Source organism: Schistocerca serialis, chromosome 3 (genome assembly GCF_023864345.2).
Source record: "Schistocerca serialis cubense isolate TAMUIC-IGC-003099 chromosome 3, iqSchSeri2.2, whole genome shotgun sequence".
Taxonomy (NCBI): domain Eukaryota; kingdom Metazoa; phylum Arthropoda; class Insecta; order Orthoptera; family Acrididae; genus Schistocerca; species Schistocerca serialis.
In genome coordinates, this window is record NC_064640.1 from 326,420,754 (window position 1) to 326,438,461 (window position 17,708).

The 17,708-nt window shown below is 44.8% G+C and overlaps 1 protein-coding gene across 1 annotated transcript in view; it reads left to right on the top strand.

The window, feature by feature from the left end:
• LOC126470809 (uncharacterized) overlaps window positions 1-17,708 on the top strand; it is a 574,426-nt gene that overhangs the window by 542,174 nt on the left and 14,544 nt on the right. The window contains exon 4 of the mRNA XM_050098820.1: window positions 377-446. Coding sequence (XP_049954777.1) covers window positions 377-446 — 70 coding nt within the window. The remainder of the gene's footprint in view (window positions 1-376; window positions 447-17,708) is intronic.

Below are 17,708 nucleotides of genomic sequence, written 5' to 3' on the forward strand. Positions count from 1 at the left end.
GAGTACTGTGTTTGACAATTATGTTTATATCGATTGAGATGTTTTGTAATATTCATGTTACAAGATCATATTTGTCAAGAATTATATAAAAACTGTTATATTTCTACAATTGATATTGCTGTTTGACTTTACGGAACAGTAAACTAATACAGCAATGTTAATCAAAATGTCAATAACAAACACAGAAGAATTTACTGAATATTACTTAATATAGGTAGTTTCATAGAAATCAAATTCCCACAATAAAATAGTATTACTTTAAGCTGATTTTAGGATAATTAGTTGAAGTTGCAGTAAATGTAGTATGTGTCACTCTGATGCCACTCACTCCCATGTTACGATAGACGAGCTCTTCAGCAGGTCTCTTGCTTTTCAGATCGAGGAAGAGCAGCTGATGTCTTTAGACGATCGATGGCCATTCGTCATCAACGACACCGCTGAAACTGGTGAGTTCTCGAGACGGAGTGGTTCAAAAGAAGGAAGGTGCGAAACAAGTTTTGCACCATCCTCATGGTTGGTGTAGTATGAGTTCTTTTTTAAAAAAATACGGAAGCTGTTTATCAACACTTATTTGATCACAAGAAATGACTAAGTTGTGTAATGCAGGTAAAAGTAAACTTGGATTCTCGTGTCCTACAGTGAAAGGAACAATGCAGCGTTGTACACTGAACACATTCCTTGAATTCGTTTTAAGCTTAGGCTGTGCGCGAAATAACGCTTTACATCAAGAAAGTTGTCAGCACGGGAAGTAGCACTTCAAATTGTCGTAGACCACATTAATGACCATTCATCTACGATCGTGAGATACAACACACTGAAGTGGTCAAAGGATGTAGGACAAATTCTGCGCAGCGTTTGGTTGTGGTGGTGAGGCGAAGTCGCGGGAACAGACCCTTGGTAGCTCAGTCAAACGTTATCAAAAGGCAAAAATATTTATTATCACTCATTTGACTACACTGGTAGAGTTTCGGTGTAGGCGTTGGCCAGGTCCTCTCGGAAAAGTGTTGAGGGCGGCGCATGGTCGTGGCGAGTGGACGAATGCCGCACTGTGACAATAACGCCCAGCACTGTTGACTACAGTAGCTTACCTAGCAGTGTGCGACCCAGTAAGCGATACTCGGCCGAACGTTGTTGGAGCCAACGGTGCGGGAGAGTGCTAAATTACTTGCAGGGGATGTTAGCCTCCGGCGACACAACTCGCCTCAGCGGGTGACGCTACGTAACGCCTGAGAACCTGCAGCTGCACGGAAGGGTGGACGGTTTACTAGCCGCTGCCCACCAGGTCAGAAGTCTGGAAGCTGCTGAAGTGGGCCAGGAGGCATCCTACTGGCGGAGAAGTACTAAGTCCACGGAGGAAGACACAGCACTACCGGAAGGTGCGGCGGCGGAAGCTCGAATCTGTAGTGGCTATAGTACTGTCCCATGCCACCTGATAGTACGGCGTGGCCCTCCGGTCTCTGTGGAAGCTACTGGATTGTTGATCCCTGTGCTCAAATTAAGGATTATTTGTACTCGTTCCCAATGTACTTCTTGTGCCGAAGAGCTGCTTCCAGCCGCGCTCGGTACAACAAATCCGTGTCCTGAGCATGTGGCAACGACTTCCTGCGTCCTTCAAGAGTTCATTTTTATTGCTACGCTTGCAGTACGGCAGTGCCTGGCCCGATTTGCCTTTTGCTGTCTAAAAAGCACCCTATGCTGCAGTCGACATTGGACACGTAAGAGTCCTCCAACTATCTTCCATTGCTGCGCCTGAACTGATAGTATGTGTGGTAGCACCGAAGAAATTGTGGCGGCGTTACAGCGGGAGTAATATGCTCGTAGTGGTGAAAGTGCTAGGAGAATGCAACAGAGCTAAATGTTACCTGGATGGCTGTGTCATCCTTCCGCAACCTTCTCCACATGCTGAGTTTGCATGGTACTATCGCAGCACACAGAAGTTTTAAGCATCTTCTTGCTTCCCACTGTTGAAGAGCAATTAGGGGATGGCGATTGCATCTTTCAACACGATCGAACACTTGTTCATAATGCACGGCCTGTGGCGGAGTGGTTAAACGATAATAACGTCCCTGTAATGGACTGGCCTGCACAGAGTCCTGTACAACACCTTTGGGATGTTGTGGAACGAGTGGCCAAGCGGCTCTAGGCGTTACAGTCTGTAACCGCGCGACCGCTACGGTCGCAGGTTCGTATTCTGCCTGGGGCATGGATGTGTGTGATGTCCTTAGGTTAGTTAGGTTTAAGTAGTTCTAAGTCTAGGAGACTGATGACCTCAGATGTTAAGTCCCATAGTGCCTAGAGCCATTTGAACCATTTTTGAACTAATATTCTACACGTTGATTTCTAAAACACTTATCAAAACATTGGGAGCAAAGAAATTTTCCTGTGCTCGTCTACGTTATCTCTTTCATCCTCTTTATAAAGTAGTTTCATTAACGAGTATTTAAATCTGTCGGGAAATTGACCACAACTGAATGACATATTGCACAGAAGACTGAGTACAACCATTGTATGGTGTATTGATCTTAATAAAGCTATATGAATTTTCATCACACCGATGGGAGTCTTTACTCTGTAATAATGTAACAATTGATTCAATTTTTTCTCTGTCTGTTTGCTATAGCCACATGTGATGCAGCTGCCTCAGAACAACAGCTCTCAAGAGTTTTGCATATTTACGTGTACCAATAAACTTTTTGATTTTACTTCCCTACTATGAAAAAGATGTAGTTAATAAATATTTTGGACAACCTTACTGTATAACTAACAGTTGCATTCTCACTCAGGAGAGTAGTAATAAGTTGAGTACCCTGATTCTGTCCTATGCCTCTTTTATATCTGACCACATATTTTTAATTTTGCGGTACAGGCTTTCTACACTATTTTATCCTGTCTGTTGACGTTCCTCGGTACTTTTGAAACTTTCTTGCTGATTAAAACTGGGTGTCGGACTGTAACATGAAAGTGAAGCGTTTGCCTTTCGTGGGCAAGTGCTTTTGCGACTGAGCTATCCAAAGACGCGTCACGACCTCGCGCTCTGTAGGGACATGACTTAGCCACAGCCTGGGGAATGTTTCCAGAATCAAATTTCACTCTGCAGTGGACTGTGCATTGATACGAAACTTCCAGGCAGATTAAAACTGTGTGCCGGACCAAGAGTCGAATACTGGATTTTCGCCTTTCTGTTCATACAGCACTTGCCCGCGGAAGACAAGGATTCCGGATTCAAGTCTCGGCCCGGCACACCGGTTTAATCTGCGAGGAAGTTTTATAAAAAGGCACACTGTGCTGCAGACTGGAAACTGATTCTATAATCAATCCCCCAGAATGTGGCTAAGAGATGTCTGCACAAAATCCTTTCTTCCTGGAGTGCTACTTCTGCACGTTTCGCAAGAGAACTTCTGTGAAGTTTGGAGGGCAGGACATGATGTACCCGCGGAAGTAAAGCTGTGAGGACGAGTCATGAATCATGGTCGGGTAACTCAGTTGGCATTTCCGTCGCCGGCAAGAAACGCCTTTTACGATATCCACAGTGCGCACGCCAACGAATTTGCATTCCAATTTGGTTTCGAACACCCGAAAGTATCCGAATTAGACAAGTGGTTTCACGATCGGATTGTCTTACGAGACAATGGTAGGCTAGGTTTTCAGTGTTATTTTGTTGCAAACCCCATATACCTGCGTGTTAAAATATGTGACGACGCAGCTTGTGCTAGAATTATGGCTACAACGCAAGGAATTTCAGCCTTTATGCCTACAGACGGAGAGGTCAGTAAACTGTCAGATGTGCAGGTCTTGGACTTACGGCAGTCAGAATTTTTAGTGTTCTGCTCGAAATAACCCTGGACAAATTTCGGAACACTTGCCTGTTAAGGAACGGTTCTGCAAATAACCTCCGAAAAATTGTCCAACAGTAAGTACTTAGAAGTAGAAAACGAGGTGAAGAGAGCTAGAAATTACTTACAGAAATATATTCCGTCATATGTATTCATCCAAGTATTTATAACTTTTGTAATATATGACGGACAACATCCCATTTGCGCCAACTTCGGATCTACCAACCGCTCAAACTCAGCATGTGCAAAAGTTGGCAACTGTCGAAAAAGCATTAGGGAGCACCCAATGCAGAACAAGGTACATTACGAAACGTCCCAACACATGAAAGCGTACTGCACGTTCCCACAACATTTGCGCACGCTTCGGAACAAGAGGTCGTACCTTCACGTGTAAATCCGGCACCAACTAACAACCCTATAGAGAGAACTGAGACGCTTGCACTTAATTCAATGACTGACGTTTGCGTACGAACAATGACATCATAATACTTGCGTCGAGGTGGAGTCAGGAAAGATGTTATTCCCTCCGTCTGCAATTACTAAAGAAATATCTGAGTGACCTGGAAGCGAACAAAACATGTCTGTGGAAATGTATTCCAAAACTCCAGTCTTACATACAAGTAGCAACAATACTGACTGCCGTGGCAATATCAAAAGGTATCCTAACACATGAAGTCCCAAACACGATACGTGAGCGAAATAACAATAAACGACAGGAATCCGGAGGAGCAAAACTGTCCGCCGCGCGTCAACAATCTCTCTAAGAGTCAAAAAGAAGTAAAATACCGGTAAAGTGTTGAAAAAAGATGTGAAAGGCACACGGACACAAAACGTGAAGACCAAAAGAAAATGGATTAAGAGATCGAAGCTATGAATGTCTACGGACAGGAAACAGAGGCGATGGAAACAATTGTTCGAACGTATCAGAAAATTCCTTGAACTGGTGAGGCTGCGAGTGATTAATAACTTCATGCAGAACTGCAAAATAGCGATGGAAAATGTTAACAGTATAGAATCGTGTCCTAAAGCATTAAGAGATTTTCTATGCGCTGCGAATTTTGACATCACCTTCATTCAGGAAGTGGTGACGCACAATATCATCGACATTGTAGGGAAAATTGTGGTTTTAAATATAGGAACCAAAAGCGGCACTGCTATTTATTGAAGTGAGACATACAACCAAAAACACAAGAATGCTTAACTTCAGACACAGGAACCTCAATGATTTTCCAGGAAATTTAGTTAGAAAACATTTATGCACGCCCGGGAAATAGCGGACGAAGACAAAGCAGCGCATTTTTCTGGGACGAAGTAGCCAATGTATTTATCAGACTTTACTGGAGAAGATTTTAACTGTGTGCTGAATAAACTAGATCAAAACCCAATTTTCATTTTTCCGTGAGTGACAACTATTTGTCGGAGGTCTTCAACTGAAAGTCTCTTTGATAAATCTCCCTCCAGAAACAGCTAGTTTCAAGTATGACAGTAATGAATCCGTATGCAGACTTTACAGGTTCTATGTGTACAAGAACTTCATAACTCAGGTACCCAGTTGCGAAATATGGCCAATTAATTTCTCCGGCCACAGTGCCCATCATAAACCTCTGAAACTCTCCCGACAAAAAACTTTTTCGGGAAAGAGCGCGTGGCGGATGAATGTCTCCTTGTTAAAAGATCATTCTCAGACTCAGACATTCGAATAAATTTGGAACAAATGTAACCGACGGTTACCAATATGTACCGAACGCGTAGGATGCTGGATGCGGTTAAAGAAGGCAAAAATACATAAAGAACTTTGCAAAAGAGAAATCGTACCGGAGGAGACATACACAAACTTGTGAACACACAGAATAATGTGTACAACACCTAGGCTACTATCAAGGATTTTATTCTGAACCATTTTACTGAATATTTCGCAGAAACAGAAACTAGTGACATTGCACAAAATAATACGATAGAAAATATAGAAACAATGGTTAACCCGATAGACAATGCGACATTCCTCCGTGGAGACAGGAGTTTTAGTGGTGCTTATACCGCAAAAACCTCAATCGACCACCTTGTTAAACTATCGACCAAACACGCTGTTGAACTCAGATTTCAAATTATTTAAGCGCATAATGAATAAAACGATGTAAAATGAAAATGTCGTGTGACTAGGGCCTCCCGTCGGGTAGACCGGTCGCCGAGTGCAAGTCTTTCGATTAGACGCCACTTCGGCGACTTGCGCGTCGACGGGGGTTGAAATGATGATGATTAGGACAACACAACACCCAGTCTCTGAGCGGAGAAAATCTCCAACCCAGCCGGGAATCGAATCCGGGCCCTTAGGATTGACATTCTGTTGTGCTGACCACTTTTTTTCCAATCTTAACTCATTCCAATCTCGCCCCTTTCATGAATGGTGAGAAATGATGAGGACAACGCAAACATTCAGTCCCCCAGCGGAGAACATTCCCAACCCGGCCGGGAATGGAACCCACGAAACCGTCATCCACAGGTAGCGACGCTAGCCACTTTTTTTTTTATTTTACATTCTGTCACGCTGACCACTCAGCTACTTTTTTTTTTAACTAGGAAAAAAATTACTCAGGCAAGACATAAACTAGCGAACCATTTTTTTTTTTAATGAGACTAAGAAACAAAAAGTATGTGCCCCAACCCAGGATCTAGCCATCAACCTCCCGCACGCCAACACAAAACTCTATCCACTGCATTTTTTTCCCACCAATGCACTTATTTAAGGCGATCAATTAAAATAAAACAAAAGAAGTCATTTCGACAAAAACAAAAGGTTTATATCAGAAAAACGTATATGAAGGAATATGGCGTTAATTGTAACGTGCCCACACCTTTTTTCTTCCGTCACTTCTACATCGTGTAACATTTAAATCCAAACAAGAGTGTCCACAAAAAAAGGGGCATTTGAACTCATCCAACTCCTTGTCGATGAAAAACAGCATGTTAGAAAAAAAGCTCACGATAACGTGGCATCCTGAGCCACGTCTAATGGACTGCGGCCATATATTGGGAAAAGGCACACGGATCTGCGTCATATCCACTCACCATCACGTAGTGGAAACGATGTCCAACAAGCCACATGATGGCCATATCCTTCGATCGAGGAGAGAAGGTTGAATCGATACGCACGAGAATCTCCCCCGAGATAGCCGCCTCCGACGTCCTGAGGAGAAAAGCCAGTTGGCGAAGCCATCTCCAATGGCCATGACCGTAGGAGATCAACCGATGATATAATTTATCAGTTTCATGGCGGTGATTGCAACGATCAATCACATTGAGACCAATACGAAAAAGTCGCACGTTGGTAGGTACAATATCATGAACAACTCGGTACCACGAGGACGACACGTCTATCGGGAAAATCGGGAGGCTAACGTCAGACCAAACACCCTTCCAATTTGTTTCTGGCGACAGGGCTTCCACACAGGTAATACTAGGAGCAATTGGCCAGCTGCTTAACAGCATTTTTAGGGAAAGATTCACTTGGGAATGGATATTTACTCCTAAATAACTGACTTCAAGAAAATATTCCTTAACGTGCCGTAGTTGATAACGAATCCTACCAATATCTACTGGAGGTGTTAAACTCGCCGGCCAGATACAGCCATGAAGGCGAGCTGTAAGTGGCTGGAGGGGGAGAGGGAGGGGAGGCGCGTAGACATGTTAAAACGGTGCGACGGATGAATAAGGCAGAAGCGTTAACCCGAATGTCAGGGAGGCCCAAACCTCCCAGCAGACGGGGGCGCGCCATGACCCCACAACGCACGCGAAATATAGAGTTGCGCCAGATAAATCTGTCAGTTAAACTATGCAACTTGCGGTACATGAGCGCAGGAAGTGGAAAGATTTGTCCAATAAAATAACCGTTACTTAACACATACGTTTCCATGGCCCGGACCTTATGAAGAAGTGAGAGGGATCGACGCTCGTATTCAGTGGTTGCTCCCTGAATCTTATCCGTGACAGACTTCCAGTTCATCGTAGTCATCTTCAGTGGACAACTGTCAACTATAACACCTAACGATCGATATCGGGTGACCTTCAAAGCCCATGGAATTTCAACAGCGTCATATCCTCGCAAACTCAGTAAGCGACATTTATGGTTGTTAACCAGCGCTCCCGTAAGACGACAAAAGGCACCCAAAACTTCCTTCAGCAGTGGTATATCATCATGGGTACGGAGAAGAACCATAACGTCATCAGCATATGCACGAACGGTAAACCTTTCCCCAAACAACGACCAGCCATCCAAACGAGCAGCTGCAGATCGCCATAGGGGTTCCAGAAACAGCACGAAGAGCGACATAGATAATGGACTCCCTTGAAGGACGTCCTGACACACTGCGATGGGGGAAGTAAGAAGGCCATTTGCGTCAATGGACGCCCGAATACCAGTAATTAGAGAGCTAAACAGCCGTCGTGCAGCACCGTTAAAACCAACAGTCGTCAATACTGGCGTACGGAAGCCATGATTAACGCGGTCAAACGATTGGTGAAAATCAATGAAAAGCAAAGCGCTTGGCACGGGAATGGTGGAAGCAATCGAAATTAAATCACGACATTCAGTAACGGGAGTCAGGAGAGTACGAGCCGGAAGACAACATTGATGGCTCGCAATGATGGTAGCCAACAATACCTACAGTCGGCTATTTACCGCTCGCGCCACTACTTTATAATCATAGTTCAAGAGTGTTATCGGGGGGACCTGTTCCACACGCAAACGTCCCGGCTTTTGGGGATCAAGACAATTGTAGCAACCTTAAAGCTGGGCGGGAGAAGGCCTTCGTGGAATACTTCATTCACCATAGAAGTTACCGTATCTCCTATCAGAGGCAAAAATCGAATATTAAATTCTTTGGGAAGGCCATCGAAGCCTGGCGATTTGTGGGAGGGAGAACGAGCCACCATATGAAGTCCAAATGGTTCAAATGGCTCTGAGCACTATGGGACTTAACAGCTATGGTCATTAGTCCCCTAGAACTTAGAACTACTTAAACCTAACTAACCTAAGGACAACACACAACACCCAGTCATCACGAGGCAGAGAAAATCCCTGACCCCGCCGGGAATCGAACCCGGGACCCCGTGCTCGCCATATGAAGTATACCATCGCGATGGAATACAGATATAAAATCTTCTTGTAGAGCTGGTGTAACAACACTATCAAGGAGGGAGGTAAAATCAACAGACGGTGGCTCGTCTGAATCCACTTCAGTATAAAGTTCGGAGAAGTACTGGTAAAGTTCACGCATGATATCAGATTTGGAGGACCACTCACGCCCATCTAGAGAACGAATGGTAGTAAGACACGTCCTTTGAGACCGCTTGTGAAGCGGAAGAAGATGATAGAGGGAGGTCAACTCATCCTGTACGATTGAACGAGGCTGGGAACTAAATCGGACACCATCAATTTGCCTCGTTTGAGTTTTAGAAATTTTGCCTTCACAAGGTGGACGTCGACGACTCTCAAGGGGGCATCACGAGCATTTTCGTAAAAATCGCGAAAGACAGCATAATAAAATTCCTTAATTCACCTTATTTCAGACGCTTTTTCAGCGCTAAAATGCTTGAGTGTATTTCGAACACAGGGTTTAGCAAAGGTAACCTACCATTCTAGAAGTGAGGAATAACGCGCCTGGGACTGGGTTGTCCGACGCCATACGTCTGCGATGATGCCTTCCAGAGAAAGGTCCATGAGACGTAGAGTGTTTAGCTTCTAAAAAAGGGCGTGTAAGATGGACCCGCTGCGGGACGTGGTTAAAAGTCATTGAAACAACACAGTGATTAGAGAGACTGGTAGGAATTACATCAATCGATAGAAGCTGACTACATATGGGAGCAGATAAATAAAAGCGGTCCAATCGGCTACTTGAAGTAGCTGTGAAAAACGTAAACCGCACCAATGTAGGATATCTGCAAACCCAAGCATCTTGGCGATGCAAAGACGTCACCATATCATTAAGTTCACGACAATATGTATAACTGTGGGTCTGATCACGACATAAGACGCAGTTAAAATCGCCCCCCAACAAAACCTTGCGCCGGTTCCGTCGGAGTAAATAAACATCTTCCTTATAAAACCGCGCGCAATCAGATGATCGACCGGATCCAGACGGAGCGTAAAGAAATATTAAGGTGAGGTCATAAAAACTACAGCCTATACCGCGACCATCATCTAGCGTTTCGAAGTCCGTTAGCGAGATTCCATGTCGATAAAGCAAAACCATACCGGCAGAATTTTTAGGCGCGACATTGAAAAACAGTCCATGAAAACAAAACTCATCAAATAATACCTCTTGTAAACACACGTAAATAAACTGGCGTAACGCAGCAAGCCGTAATTGGGAACATGTCCTATTAACATTTACGGTCAGAAATGTATATGCCTGCATTCGTTAGCACATGTAAGGTCAATGAAACAACACTAAGGAAAGTGCACTCATCACGTCCTTCTCACCCCAACGTCCGGGGGCTATGGAAAGAAGGTATAATTCTAACCCTCCCCAGTGGAAGCCGAGGAATCCTCGTTTTTCTTTTTATGACGTGCCGCTGCACGTGCAGGTTGAAAACGCTGTTTCACACCACTCCGTGAAAACATACACTCTTGATGTGGAAGGGTTGGAGGCACGTCAATTCTCGTATGATAGAGGAGCCATCGCCAACGCACTCATCGGAAATCGGAGAGCACAACTCAGAACGACTAACAGCAACATCAGGTGCAGAAGAGACAGGTAATGCAGTGTCCGTGTCGGATGGCATCACCTGATCATCAGGAAGGGAACCCGTAGAAACCTGTTGTTCCACCGTCTCAGTGTGGTATTTCACTGTAACACTGTAGAGACTGGCCAGCAGGCAACGTCTGTGCTCACGCTCTGAAGGCTGCCATGCATCTTCAGAGGCGCTACTGGACGCGCCAACTCCACGAGGACACAGGGATTCTGCCTTTCCGATGTAGGATTCGCGTCCTACGAGAAAGCGAGTCACTTCCGCAACCGGCTCATCCGTGGACTCGGCCAACCACCTCATCACAGGCCAACCACGCGTTGGTCTGACCTGCTGAGGGATTAAGTTTACTAATCCCCCATCAGAGTGTGTTTACCTCTTTTACAGGCTCCACCAGCAAGGACATCAACAAGAATGGTAATATCTATTCTCTTCCCCCTAGGAACCGCAGGAATGACAATTTTGTCTCAACTTCACAATTTCGAGCCAAGAACAAGCTCGTCTTTTCAGTTTCAGAGTTTCAGCAACGTCTCTGCGGGAACATCTGAACTCACGGGAACCGTCGCGTCAACGGATGAAGTGGGGGACACAGATTCAACACTCATTTCAACATCAACAGAAGCAGGTACATTATCTCTGGTAATACTGGAATCACAATTAACGTCAGTAGACAACTCATTACCACCAGTAGGTGCACCCTCTGTAAACGCCGTATCAGATGAACAAGACTGGAGTGGGGCGTCCTCGAAATCTGTACCGTCCTCAGTCCGCCGGCGTTTGACTTGCGCTGCAGGAGTCGTAGTCCCCTCATGGACAGAGGCTGCACTGGGACGCGCCGGTAACTGTGGAAATTCGCGAGGAGTAGGGGGTAATGTTGCCCCTGCATCGCTTAAACCTGGAGATTGACTGACAGCTGACTGCGATGACACTATGTCTGCTAATGTTAAAGGAAGACGTTTTTGGTAAGACGACGTTAGAACAGTAGTACGGCAAGGACAATCTGATCTGAGATGACCGCTTTCGTTACAGAGAAAACAAGTTCCTTCCTGCCCTGCATACGTAACATGGATCCGGTAACCACAAACAGTTATAAAGAAAGAATCGTCCACTTCAGGAGGAAGGTTATAAATTCTAACCGGAGTATACTCGAGTGTAGCATTTTCGAGGAGGACTTGACTAACGGAACCATCTCGATGTGTAAACAACACTTTAGGACCATCCCGATGCCTCGGGCATGGATGTGTGTGATGTCCTTAGGTTAGATAGGTTTAAGTAGTTCTAAGTTCTAGGGGACTGATCACCTCAGATGTTAAGTCCCATAGTGCTCAGAGCCAGCCATCTCGAGAGAGAAGCCGTTCTACTTCAACGGGATCGTAAAACTTCACAAAGAATGCATACAAATCAGAATCAAAGTAAGCAGTATCTACCTCATTAGGTGTAACACGGATAACATCAGCCAACAAATCGTGAATTTCTGAAGAGCCAGGCTGAACACGACACGTACTCTTGTCAAAACAGCAGCGAACAGTAGTTCGACGAGGAACAGACTTAGGGGACTCGACAGACATCAAGGTGCGGGCAGAAAACACCGCCGCCAAGAGAAAAACGGCAACAAACTCCGCTACGCAACTACGATGAGACTACGGCTGATACACCAAAAAACTGGCCGGCCGCTGTGCCCGAGCGGTTCTCGGCGCTTCAGTCCAGAACCGCACTGCTGCTACGGTCGCAGGTTCGTGATCTCTCTTTACTCTACTACCGCAGTTAACACTGAGCGTTCGGTTACAGCACTGGACTGATAATGTCAGATCACTTTTCCTAGTGTGAGTTTATCGTTTTACTGTCCGCCCCCGGTAGTCGAGTGAGCAGTGTCTCCTTTCGCGTCGAGCGAGAAGGTCGTAGTTAACTTCTGCCCGTGCCGCAGCGCCGCTTGTGTCGGGCATGGACGTGTGTGATGTCCTTATGTTAGTTAGGTTTAAGTAGTCCTAAGTCTAGGGAACTGATGACCTCAGATGTTAATTCCCATAGTGCGTAGAGCCATTTGAACCATCTGAACCAACAAGACTGAGTAGCTTCGACACAAGCGGCGCTGCGGCACGGGAAGAAGTTAACTACGACCTTCTCGCTCGACGCGCAAGGAGACACTACTCACTCAACTACCGGGGGCGGACAGTAAAACGATAAACTCACACTAGCAAAAGTGATCTGACATTATCAGTCCAGTGCTGTAACGGAACGCTCAGTGTTAACTGCGGTAGTAGAGTAAAGAGAGATCACGAACCACACGTGGGTCTGCAAGACGGAAACAGACCTAGCGTTTATTGATTCTGTTAAAGATTTCCCCATACAGTACATCACGATTTCACGCTGAAAGTGTTGAACGTAAGGGATTTGACAGTGCCTGTCTGAGATAATTAAAAAATGCATTTGCGGAGGATACTCTAAATACAAGCTTAACGGTCAACTAAGGAAGCCTATTCACCTAAAACTGGCGATAAGACAGAAATCTTCACTCTCCATGACCCTATATGCAATTTTCGTGGAAATTGTCAGGCTTAGGCATTATCGACTACAAGAGTGGTTGTCACACGTATACAGACGACGTCAGTAAATATTCACCGTCAACCAAAACGTACAAAGGACCTAATTAATTATACGGTATTAAATCACTGTTACTGTTGCGCATACAGAAGGTGCAACTAATAATTAGTTAGATATATACTAAAATATATCACATCGAAACAATCTTGCCGATAACTAATGACATTGCTAAACGCGTTCTTTTTTGTGCAGGCTGCTACATTTGGAGGGGGAACATTTTTAGAGTACCTTTCAAAACAATGAAGTTAGTACGTCACAAATGGGCATCGGGGCTCACGGATGTTCAACACAATGCACTGTGATGCTGATCGGACAAACGTATTCATGCAGCCCAGTTGGCAGAACACTTATCCGTGAGAGCCAAAGTTCACGAGTTTGAGTCTAGCTCCAGCGCACAGTTTTAATGTGCCAGGAAGTTTCAGAACATCGCACGCTCCGCTGCAGAGTGAAAATTCATTCTAGGAACAATCCCCCAAGCTGTGACTAAGCGATGTCTCCATAATATCCTTTCTTCCAGGCGTGCTAAGCCTGCAAGTTTTGTAGGAAAACTTTTCAAAAGTAAATGAACTGTTGGTTGCTACAGCGGCTTTAAGTATTATATTTCAAAGGAAAGACCGACGCCAATCGCAGTCGTGCATGGACATAATTCGATGGTAAAAGCTGAAAATTTGTGCCGGAACGGGAGATCCGGTATGAGGCCCGGTCCAACAAAAACTTTCAACTTTCATCATCGAATTATTTCGATACCCGATTGCCGCTGGCGTCAGTCTTTCCTTCTGTGAAATTGAGAAGGTAGGAGATGAGGCCCCAGCGGAAATTAAGCTGTAAGGAGGGGTCGTGAGTCGTACTTGTGTGGCTCAGTTGGTAGAGTACTTGACCGAAAAAGGCAACGGCCCGTGGTTCGAGTGCTGACCCGGAACACACTTTTAATGCACCAGAAAGTCTCATAACAGCGAACACTCTGCTGCGGAAAGTTATGGGAAGAATCTCCCAGGATGTGGCTAAGCCATGTCACCTCAATATTCGTTCTTTTAGGAGTGCTACTCCTGAAAGTTTTGTAAGAGAACTTCTGTGAAGCTGGAAACGTGGGAGATGAGGTTGTAACGCATCGTGTTACGAACGCTCCCAGGAACGCCACGTACAGTGACGAGCACATGAGTGGCCCCGCAAGGCCAGAAATTAAAAAAAATGAGTCGAGAGTAATTAATTAATACGAAATCAGATGACAGATTTGGGACTTTTTGACGAGGAGCAATCTGCCACACTATCCATAATTTGCATATCAATTTTATTTCGAAGCATCTAAAGATTCAACCATGAACTGAAGCAAATAAATAATTACAGAAACGAAGGAAACTTTGTGATAATAATTCCCTGCGTACAGAAGAACCGAGATCTGTAAAGGGATCTGGGACGACGTCATTTTGAGAGGAATTAATAAAATGTTAAAATGGCGGCGGCCGTTAAAAAGATTAAAGTTCAAACAGAGCGTCTTCTTCGTCTTGAGGTGCGCACGAACACAGAACATCCCACCGTCCCAACGGCCGAGGCTGCACCAGGTTAGGAAACTTCTGGGGCAAAAAGGAAGCGGCCGGGTCTATGGTTCAGCAGGCGACAGCTAGCTGCCTGACCACCCAGCAAGTTGGCATCAAAACTACTTTTTCAGCGGTAGACACACTAGTGCGTGGCGCCGGCCAGCTAACGAAAGCCCTGAGCGTCATCGCTCCAACATTCTGGAACGTGTTTTTGGAAGATCCACTAGCTGCCGTCTCGCCCGCGACCGCCTACTGTCCATGGGTACGCTCCACCATGTGACAGAAAAACTTAACGGTTCGTGACTCCGAGCACAGTCCAGTAACGATGCTCCGATTCAATCGCTGTTTCGGTCGTTTGGTGCTTGCGAGTATTTCGCGATGCTACAGGAGAGCAACACTGACTGCCATATCATGTGACATGTGGGGTAACAAAGATGAATAAAATATGATAGCCGGAGCAACATGACCTGCATCACAACGTGAGAGTAAATATTACTTTCAATCTCTAACCTGTGTCATTATTACTACTACGTATGATGTTTAGAGACAAAATACATTTACACAATACTCTAAACAAGACTCGCAAAGAACTAAATTATTAAATGTTTTTCAAAGCATATAATCGTTAATGAGTCTGAGTTCTGGTGCGAAAGAAATTTCCTCCTGCCTTGTCCTGCTAAACGTCACTTGATAAAGGTTGCATAGTCGTGATTTATGAAGATCTGTACTGTATCAACGCCATTTACCGAGATCTAGGATACAACAAATCTACGATATATCTCTGGGTGAATAGGATGGCAGAGGAAGGTTACGTCTACCGTCATCGTTGCCACGGACGTCCACGGACTACCACGGAGAATCAAGGCAATGGTGTAGTCCACTGCAGTGGTAAGACCATATCAGGACTAGCACAAAAATTATGAACATCTTCCAGATTAGTATGAGCAAGTCGACCATTCGTTGTTGTCTCAACAAGAAAGTGAGGTACGGACGAAAATCGTCGGTTAAGAAAATTTTGAAGGAACAAAATAAAGCTGCCGGACTAAACTTCGCAGTTTCGGTGGGAAACGCTGGAACACCCACCGCAGAGTCCCGTCCTTTCACCATGTGACTTTCATATGTTTGGACATCTAAAACGAGCTATTCGCGGACATCGATTCACAACGGACGACAAAGTGTGTGACTGGGTCCAGGACTGGATCCGACAGCAGCCTAGTAATTTCTTCAAGGATGGAATCGACCGGATAGTGTCGCAATGGGATAAATGTCACATCAGCTTTGGCGACTATTTTTGAGTACGTGTGCTGCGTATAACTACATTTTTGAGTTAAAAAATCGTTACCGTTACTTTACACTAGAGACCGGGTTTCATTTGTATGCCCCTTATAAATTCCTTCGCATACCGACGTGAAACAAAATCTTAAAAGAACTAAATACGGGTTTATGAAGCGATTAATGGCTGCATTTTTCCGCATTTCGCTGCTTAGATGGGAAAAAGGTTACTGGCCAGAAAACTAATCTCCCAGAAGGAAAGGAGAACGGAATGAAACCTTTCACGTTGGGAGTTCACGTGACTTTTATTTCAGTGTTTACGAAATCAGATGGAACGAATAATCAATTTGGGAGTACGAGCGAACTACTGGTGTCAGTATGACGTTGCAGTACCTGGGCCCTGAAATGACGCACAGGCGGGTTAGGTCAACAATATACAGAACTGGAAGACACAGCGCTATTAAATTCTGCACTTCGTATGCATTGTTTGCTCACGAAATTACTGTTGCAGTATACTTGTAAAGCCCAATAAGTCAGTTGCGTAGCCGGCCGCTGTGACCAAGCGGTTCTAGGCGCTTCAGTCCAGAAGCACGCAGCTGCTACGGTCGCAGGTTGGAATCCTGCCTTGGGCATGGATGTGTATGATTCCTTAGGTTAGTTAGGTTTACTTAGTACTAAGTCTAGGGGACTGATGGCCTCAGATGTTAAGCCCCATAGTGCTTAGAGCCATTTGAACCATCATTTGCATATTTTCCGGTGAGAAAGAGCAGTGGTGAGTAATCTTCGTTACATCAGTTTAGTGAAATTGGTGTTCTACAGAGTTAGATTATCTAGCTGGTGACTAAATGTAACACCTCTGAGTCGGATGTGAGTTTTACAATGTTGAAATGTTTTTCTACATTGTTGAAGTGGGTGCTACAGTTAGAGTAATTCCGCGAAATGTGAACTTGGACCACATAGAATGACATTCCCAACAGAAAATAGTAGATCGTCTGCAATATTTTTTTCCTTGTTCTACCTGAAATAGGTGTTATCTGGAGAGAATGATCATAACATTTAACAGAAGGCATAAACATTATCTGGCTTTGAAAGTGGGGCCTACCGCCAGTTTATCATTTTGCAAGTGACGTTGCTAAGAGCAAGTAAATGAAGTAATGCAGTGCCATTTCTGTTATAATGTAGCGTCTTCATCGGTTAACTTAGTTGTAATGCAAACTACGTATAATTGGAGATGTCCGATATTACCTTGTAAAATATTCCAAAGATATGGAAAGAACTAGACAACTACTTGTTACGGTCCCGATGCCACAGAACGCCACAACCATTTGTTGCGAACTAAATATTTCCCTGTTTTTGGTCAACTACTTCTGAAAAATACCAAGAAGCAATAAATCTTTTCGTTAAGCACTCGTGTATCAACAGCAGAATGAAGAAGTTCAAATGGTTCAAATGGCTCTGAGCACTATGCGACTCAACTGCTGAGGTCATCAGTCGCCTAGAACTTAGAACTAATTAAACCTAACTAACCTAAGGACAGCACACAACACCCAGCCATCACGAGGCAGAGAAAATCCCTGACCCCGCCGGGAATCGAACCCGGGAACCCGGGCGTGGGAAGCGAGAACGCTACCGCACGACCACGAGATGCGGGAGTTCAAATGGTTCAAATGGCTCTAAGCACTATGGGACTTAACATCTTAGGTCATCAGTCCTCTAGACTTAG